At 35.9% G+C, this 9,106-nt stretch overlaps 1 protein-coding gene across 1 annotated transcript; it reads right to left on the reverse strand.

The window, feature by feature from the left end:
* Positions 1–623: 623 nt before the first annotated feature.
* LOC149803591 (uncharacterized) lies at positions 624–8,414 on the reverse strand. The gene is made up of 2 exons (XM_089953335.1): positions 7,419–8,414; positions 624–889 (listed from the first exon to the last, which is right to left on the reverse strand). Exons 1-2 carry the CDS (start codon positions 8,050–8,052, stop codon positions 858–860), a joined length of 666 nt encoding a protein of 221 aa, XP_089809461.1. The 5' UTR covers positions 8,053–8,414; the 3' UTR covers positions 624–857.
* Positions 8,415–9,106: the final 692 nt, after the last annotated feature.

Below are 9,106 nucleotides of genomic sequence, written 5' to 3' on the forward strand. Positions count from 1 at the left end.
TTCTAGTGTTTCTCAGTTATCCGACTACATATTTTTAGTGTTTTTCAGTAACCCGACTATATGTTTCTAGTGTTTCTCAGTAATCCGACTACATGCTTCTAGTGTTTTTCAGTAATCCGACTACATGTTTCTAGTGTTTCTCAGTAATCCGACTACATGCTTCTAGTGTTTCTCAGTAATCCAACTACATGTTTCTAGTGTTTCTCAGTAATCCGACTACATGTTTCTAGTGTTTCTCAGTAACCCGACTACATGTTTCTAGTGTTTCTCACTAATCCAACTACATGTTTCTAGTGTTTCTCAGTAATCCGACTACATGTTTCTAGTGTTTCTCAGTAATCCGACTACATGCTTCTAGTGTTTCTCAGGAATCCGACTACATGTTTCTTTTTCTGGATACAAAGGCTTATGTGGATCGAATGTTTTGAGTTTGTGAATTCAAAGCAGTCGGTCCTCTTTTGGATAAATTCGTTCTCTATAAATATTTTATGTAGTTTCCTTTCAACCACTGTTTCCTTCATGATGTTAAATTATGTCAGTATAATGTACACCAGGATGAAAATAACGACAATCATATTACGGTTTCAACTTACCAGGATGAAAAAACGACAATCGTATAACGGTTTCAACTTTTAACCCAGACAATCCCTATATTTATTAACAATCAGAGTTTACAGGGTTGTGTCAGCTCCTTCGTGAAATCTCCAGTTAGTTGTGCTTTTTTCAAAATGGAGCTAAAGCATACAAATATCGTGATTTTTTTCGGTGATGCTTGCATCATCTATATACATTGTTCACCAGCACTACAAGAGTTGTCACGTGTTTGTAGCTCTGATTTAGGAAGCAAGGACCACTGCCTAGAACAGGAATGGAGGGGGTCCAGGGAAGCCTGTAAAGATAAACCAACAATTTATTATTACGATGGGCAAAAATATATAAAGCAAACCAAATTTTTTTTTTCATAAGACATTCAGTTGCTTACGTCAATCCTATATTATGGTAAATATCTAACTACTTGGAAAATGATACAACAGCTGTGTCCTAAATAAATTTGGGTTGCACGTCGGTATAACTCCCTAGCTATGTAGCACAATGCTTTGATACTTTGGGGGAGGGGGGTGGACCAGAGAGATGCCCCCCCCCAAAAAAAAAATAAACAACAAAGTATTTTATGTTTGTATGTTTCCCCCTCGGATATGTTGCATGTTTTATTTAAAAAGAATTTTATTATCAAAATGTTATCTATGTTGTTCGTCCGAGCCTGGTTTTATTCACCTTGCTCGGAGTCCCTTCCCTGAAAATTGTGTGACCTTCGCTAGAGGTCCCCTAAGTCTCAGTGTTTGCTATTTGTGTTAGTGCTATATTGTGTGTATGCTATATTTTCTGTATGTTCGAGACAGCACGTATAAGTCAGGATTTTTCCACAGTTGTCTTATTTAAATTCTTTGGATTTAGGATCCATTATAATATATTTTATATTATTTATCCGTTAATTTATTTTCAATTTAAGGATCGAAACGGTGTGCTATATTAGTTTAAGAAAAAAATTCTCTTGTTTTATTCGAGTGTTAATCTGTGTCGTTCCTCGTAATTGGTTCTTTAAATACACAGGTAGGCTGTGCTCGATTCAAGGTTCACACTTCTTTATTCTCACTGTAATTCTCCTGATTCGAGTTAGGCCTCCTTTGATTAGTTAAACTATTTCTTAGAAATTGTCAAAATTGCTTAAGACACTATAAGAATGTAGGTCGGTTGACCATATAGTGCTAGAGCTGTATGTTAGAGAAGAGGAAGATAGTCAGTGGGGGTTATACTGTATGTATTTATGTATTTGTGTTAGTGTTTGGTCTGTTTATGTTCTATATGGGGTGTATTTCCAGGACTCTCTTATGGGCTTGTCCACTTCGCGTAGCGCCTTGTAACGTAGCCCCATGATGTCATCGCCTTGTACTTTCCCCATATAGATTCCCTGTGGTTTCCCTATAATTCCTTATTTCCGACAATATTTTTTCTAATTTTCCAAAGTATGACATCGTAGGAGTCTTTTGAATTTTCAAGTGGTAATTGAAGATTTAATAAGCATGGGTTCCTATTTTGAATATATTATAATATTATAAATTTAAAAAAATTAAATTTCAATTTATTTCTTTTAAAAGGAAATTTAAAAAAATTATATCATATTTATATCTTGGGAAAAGATTTTACTTTTATTTTAATTTTATTTCCCAAAAAATATTGCTGATTTAAAAATGTAAGTTCTATGTAGTTTTTAATCCAATAGTTTTAGGTTCCTATTTAATATTATTTTGGTTGGGGGTTTAGAGACGTTATAATTATTATTATTATTATTTTATATATATATATTAAAATTTGAATCGGATCCTGGGTTATGTAGGTTCTATGTACGGGTCCAAGGATGAGTTGGAGGATCTGGCATGCTCACTGGCAGTATCACAACCCTAGTGGGTAGCTAACCATAGCTCCGCTATCATCGCCCTCTCCCTCCATATTCTCCCTCCCCTCCAGGTACCAGTTCTTTATTAAAATGTATCATTGTTATCTACTTATTACAATTATCTGCCCACAGGCCCTCATTATTCCTATAATATCATCTGCAATTTTATAGAGTGTAGTTTTATCGAAATTCTCGTCTAAAAATAAAATACTTTTTCTTTTATACATCCCCTTTTTACATATTTCCCCAATTAATTTTATTCTATCTTCTTTTTCCTTATCACATTGTGTCATAACGTGGTACTTACTAAAGGGGGCATTTTTACACAGTGGACATTTTGGCGATACTCTGATCATGTGCCGTCTCACTGCCACCTCTCCTGTCAACCATACATTATGCATGTATTTGAAGCAGAGGCTTTGAATTTTTAGAGATCCTAGTTTATTACAGCGCCCTTTCCCAGTTAACTCCTAAATTTTCTTGTTATATTTTGCTCTTGGGTTCTTTTTTGTTGTTGTTGTTGCCTCTTCTCTAATACATTGGTATGTATCTTTCTCTTCTTTTTCCCACAACTCCGTTTTATCACGATATTTAATTAATAATTCCTTAATAAGTCTAAATTTCTTAGGTATTTCAAGTTTTTGGTTTTTTTTAAATTTATTATTTTGGTATATCTCTCTCCTATTTTTCATGGTAAAACCGTACCAATATATGTATATCCCTTCCCACGGTAGGTTGGGCTCAGATTTAAGTCTTTTAAACCTATTTAAAATATTAGCATGTTTAATTAAAATGGGATTAGGTAGTGCTAATCCCCCTCTTTCCCTCGCTCTGTATAAAGTTTTGCTAATGATTTGATACGCCACTTAAAGATACGTGAATTACAAATGGTCAGCAGAAACGGAACCTTATTTATTGTTATTCAGATGCTCATTAAGTCAGAGATGAAGAATGAAATGTAATGCACATTTTATATCCCATCAAATATTCTAATCAAGAGAATTATCTTTAGATTTTGCATGCATAATGGTACAACAGTAAAGGTGACCCGACAAAAGCGCGCAAGACAAATGCGCGCCGACATAAGCGCGCAGACAAAAGCACGCAGCGACAAATGCGCACAGGACATAAGCGCGCAGACATAAGCGCGCCAAAGAACGTGTGAACAAATGTTCTCACAATGCGTTAAATAATTTGTTTTAGATTATAAAAATTTTAGACATACGTATTTATAATATTTTCGAACAGACCACATGCATTGCCAATCAACAAGCTTTACTAGTCAATTATTTCCGATCGACGGAGGGTTACATTTATTTATAACTGACCGAAACAATTAGTGGAAAAGGTTGAGCAGACACATTAAAACTCAGTCTTATGGTCTCCTTTACAATTTAACTGCGTGGATCAGTTAACTTAAACGGTTTAGAAGACTGAGAAGTTGGCATGAGAAAAAATTAGTTGATCCACACAGTTAAATTGTAAAGAAGACCGTACAATCTACTTGTGAGTACTGTCTTCTCAGTTAACATTTTTGTATTGTCTTCTCAGTAAAGCTTTTTAAATTGTCTTCTCAACCTTCTCTTTGTATACATGCGCGCTTTTGTCTTGCGCGTACTTGTCGGGTTGTTTATCATTGCGCGCAGTTGTCGGCGATCTATTATCTTGCGCGCTTTTGTTACGGCGCCAACGGCAAAGGTTCAGACTGATGTCTTCAGTGACAAAGTTTGATAAGGTATGGCGAGTACCAGGTTGTAGATCATGTCGACAGTCATTCCAGTCTAAGTAAAAACAAGTCCTTAGAAAAGTTTAATTTTGTATGTAGACTTCTGCTGAAATAAAAATAACAGCAGTACATTTTGGATGTCACTATACGAGGGATTGGCAACACTGGAAAACGCTTTTCCAAGTCATTTTCGGAATGTCGCGGGTTCGAATCCCTGCTGAGTCATACCAAAGACTTATAAAAATTGTCCAGAGAGCTGCCTTGCCTGGCGCTCAGCATTACGAAGATAGTGCTAGGACTGGTCGGTCTGATGTCTGGGTAATGTGGCTGTGGCATGATGCCCCAGTGCTAGACATCACCATAAACTGCCACAAATCGTAGCGATATGACTGAAAAATTGTTGAAGCTAAGTTAAAATCTAAATAACACACATACACAGAGTTGATATACCTATAGTTAATTTGAAGGTTGGGGGGGAACGGAAGATATGAGCTGCCCCCCCCCCCATGTTTTGATAAGGTCAGCTGGGTTTTCATAGGATTTTAATGTCCCTGTCAATATAAACTCGAATGTCACTACCCCAGTTTTTTTCATACATTATTTAATAAATCGTTTTCGTTCCATGAAGGGGAGAATGTGGGTGACCTAAGGTTTTCTAGAATATTTGTAAAACCAGTGGCCTCGATGGCCCATTTTCCTCCACTTAATTTTGACTCTATGGTTTTCCATAATGATTTGGAGGATGGGAAAGGAGTGCCCTAGAGTTTCTAAAAAAATAAAAATAGCAGATGGTTTCACGTAAGTTTTAACTTATATATTAAGAGCAAACTTCAATATGACCATTATCTCAGACGAAACGAATCCAGAATTTATTGATATATGAATATTTATCAAAGGTTTTTTTTAAAACTGTCTACGGACTGCTGTGCACAAATAGAATCTGAAGCAACTTTCATAACAAAAGTTTCCGCGGAAGAACTATTTGCATGTAAAACATCCCAAAGAGTTTCATTTCGGTAATTTTTCATGGTGATCATCAATCAACCAGTCTGGAATAAATTGCCATCTTTCATCATCCATAAATAAATTATGTATTAATAGCTTGCCATTATCTGATGATCTTGGTAATGACTTGACTGATACGTGTGTATGTTTGTACGCTTCGATAAGTTAGCGGGCGTCTTAAACACTTTAAAAGTAGAGTAAGCCATCGCTTTTGTTAAGATTACGTTGTGCGAAGGAAGTCTCGGTAGCTCAGTTGGTAGAATGTAAGACTCGTAATAAAAACAATCGCTAGTTCGATACCTGCTGTGTGTTCCTGGTTATAGCACGTATCTCCATTATCTTCGGTATGATCTAGCTATTGATGTACTACAATGGTCATTAATAATACAACAAAAACGAAGACACTGTATACCGAAATAAATCGTTGTCGTTCCATGTTTCCTACTCTTCCAGGGCATGTATCTAACAATATATTTACCATATTTTCATACGTACTGACTTATATTAGCAGTTATAATGGCATACGCTTATGTCAGCAAATCTAAAAATAGTGTAATGTCCCTATGCTGGTTGACACACTGTAATTTTCCTTTGCACCATGTATTGAGACGTGACGTCACAAATATGACGTTAACATTTCCATCTCAAATTGCACCATAACTAGCGCTTTCTCATTCCTCGAAACGGTATAGCCACCACAAATCTGCACATTATCTTGCAGAAATTACCTGCTCTTCTTGTACCTCTCATGACAAAAGAAACCACAGTCAGTCAATAACGGAACACGTATTGGGTTTTCAGAAACCTTACCATCATTTACCTGAAACGTATGGATGCTTGATCAAAACCCACGGAGATAATGGGTGATTAAATCAGGGCTATGATTATCTATCTATACTCTCTTTATAGGGTCAGATTTGCTACGTCCGTACAGGATGGCAGCTTTTTACACAAGTTTCATGAAACGAATATTTCATGGAGAGCAGTGAAATAAATAGTATAATATGCATTTCAAATCTTAATGTGACATCTGAGGATCATTTAGAACAAGGTAAAAGTTATTTAATGCAAAGTCTTCGAAAGCGAAATTTAGTGGTCATGAAATATCAAGCTGAGCCAGTTCTGTGGATTTCGTATAGTTTATATTTCTAGTCCTAATATCTTTACAACACGTGCTCTAAAGAACAGATGTAAATCAATAGCAGCCCATTATACGATATCCTTAGAAAATGGCTAATATAATATCGTGATGTAACTGTTTGGTGATTCTTGGGAAGGTTTGAGTGGGTTGTATGTTTTTGAAAGTTGTATGTGTTTCGTTTTTACATTCCCTCTTTTCTTGGGGGGAAGGGAGCTTATTATTTATTAATCGTGCCAATACATTGCTCAAAACCCCCGAAATAATATGAAAAGCAGGAATGAACTCAGTTATCCTTCACCGGAGGAAATACGTCAGACTTAACATGAACAGTGACGTGAATATTTCTCGAAAAATCGGTATATTACCTATCAGTGTATAATTCTCTAAAGCTTATATATATATATATATATATATATATATATATATATATATATATATATATATATATATATATATATATATATATATAGAGAGAGAGAGAGAGAGAGAGAGAGAGAGAGAGAGAGAGAGAGAGAGAGACATATATGAAGGTTTGTAACAATCGACCTAGCATTTTAATGTGTAACTTGCTTACTTTTGTCAAATTTCAGTGGAAATTAAAATTATACTCAAAACGATAATAGATAATAACAATTCGGACCAAGGTAAAAATACAGTAATGTTAAAGACAATATAACATATTGGGGATGTCATTTTCGGCTGATGCACCTATGTTACGTAAAGTGGGTTCTTAGATCATTTAATTAACCTCGAAAAGATCATAATTAGTCAATATTAAACATACTTATTAAGCTCCAAATATCGTGGTCATACAAATGGCGTACAGTGTAAAAACGTATGATAATCGTTGGTGAATGAAAAGTGGATAAATGTTACCTACTTTTGCGCAGTTAACAGTGTTCTGTCAAATTAATGCAACCATCAAGTTATGCGATTTTGCATTGCACATTATCACATAACTAGGGCTAACGTAATAACTAAACGTAATTACTTTTTTTTAATTATAACACTACAACCGGCTGTTCTATATATCTAAATATTTAAGCACAAACAAAATGTGACTTACAAGATAGGCAAATATTTATAATTACCTGGTCCAAATGAAGGTTCGAACTGGAACCCAGAACCACTCTGACCACCGGGGCGTGGAGCCAGGGTGTTGATGTGTTCTCCAGTCGATGTAACAGCATCCCCATTTCCACCCAGAGAAGGAAGACGGTTGAATTGGTCGGGCGAAATTAAAGGCAATAACACATCACTTGTAATACGAAAAACTTCACCGTTGGGGCCTCTTAATGGCGCAATTCTGCTAGGAAGTGAATATGGGGAAACGGGTGCATTATTTGTCGATACACCGGACTGCGTTCCAGAAGAAAGAGCTGTTCCGGTTGTTAAAATACTTTGAGACTGCTGGGGAGAATTATGACCGATTCCTTCGTTCGGCCCCAGTAATTCGGGGTCCACTATGGACAAACTGCCAATAGATGTGCTTGAAACTGGGACGGACTGTAGTTGTTGCAGGAAACTTGTTTGAGTAAGGCCATTCGTACCAGTGGACGATCGTCGAAATCCCACGTTACTGAAAGGAAATTCTGTCTGTTGCTGGTTTCCCGCTTGCTGTCCATTCTGGCCAAGGAATGGCACACTGTTAGATTGGAACCATTGAGCATGAATTTCGACCAGTAACAAAGCCAGATAAATTAGGGAAACTCCAACAAGATGCATTTTGACTTCCTGCACGCGAGAAACGTTTGCGTATATATTTCAAATATTATGACAACGTGGCTGTAACTCAAGCTTATATTCGACAGTAGACGATAAGCAAGAAAAGAAAAGACAATGGGCGTCGCACGTTCAGAGCAGGCTATATATTTTCGAATTCAGCGCTCAATATTTTCGTTTTTGAACAGATAACAGGTTAATACTCTTTGATGCGAACCTTTAGAAAATGAATCAGTGAAACATGGCGTTGTTATCCATCTTACTATGCCCAATATCCCCCAGTATCGGTGCAATCGAGACGTAGCAGTTAAACAAAGCTACTTTAGTGTTTCATTTCGTAAAGGAAAACTGTGGTGCCTTCATGTTATGGTCATCTTAAGTAATGCTGTATTTTTTTCTTTTCCAGATCGACGATTGATGTGCCATCATGCTAATTTCGCAGGTAACTTGATTTAGGCGTAGGTCTCACTCGGAAGTAGACGGTAGCGATACACTTGTCAGTTCTGTACCTGTAAACAATGATCAGACTCGATAAAAAATAGAAAGTGTATGACTTGTATAAAGAATCTCATTTCAGCATGACAATGATTTTTTTCCAGTGATCTCACTTATTTACATTTAGCACTTAATTTTATTCCATAATTTAGGAACACAAGTGTGACGTGGCTTGATGACACATATGCTTGTATCACAGATAATATTGGCTCAAAGTCTTGGGTGTAAAGTTAGTCGAAATGATGCCTAAAGTTTGACAAATACCACTATTAACGGAAGTTATTTTAAAATAGTCTATCCGCAAAATACATAATGTCCCTTCTTTCATCTCTATGGATAACCAGTTGTGATTTCAGCATCTAACCATAACGATTACAAAAATGAAAATTGCATAATTAAAATTATAAAAAGTTTAAATTGATTATGAGTTTGCAGCTATGATTCGACTAACATCTTTTTGAATAGTTTTTTATGTGTCCCAACTTTAATGTTATATAAACTGTATATGTGTCCCAGTTTTATGCCATAAAAATGTAATATGTCTCAATTTGTATGATATATA

The sequence above is a fragment of the Sinohyriopsis cumingii genome, chromosome 3, assembly GCF_028554795.1.
Source record: "Sinohyriopsis cumingii isolate HCF-2022 chromosome 3, ASM2855479v2, whole genome shotgun sequence".
Lineage (NCBI taxonomy): Eukaryota > Metazoa > Mollusca > Bivalvia > Unionida > Unionidae > Sinohyriopsis > Sinohyriopsis cumingii.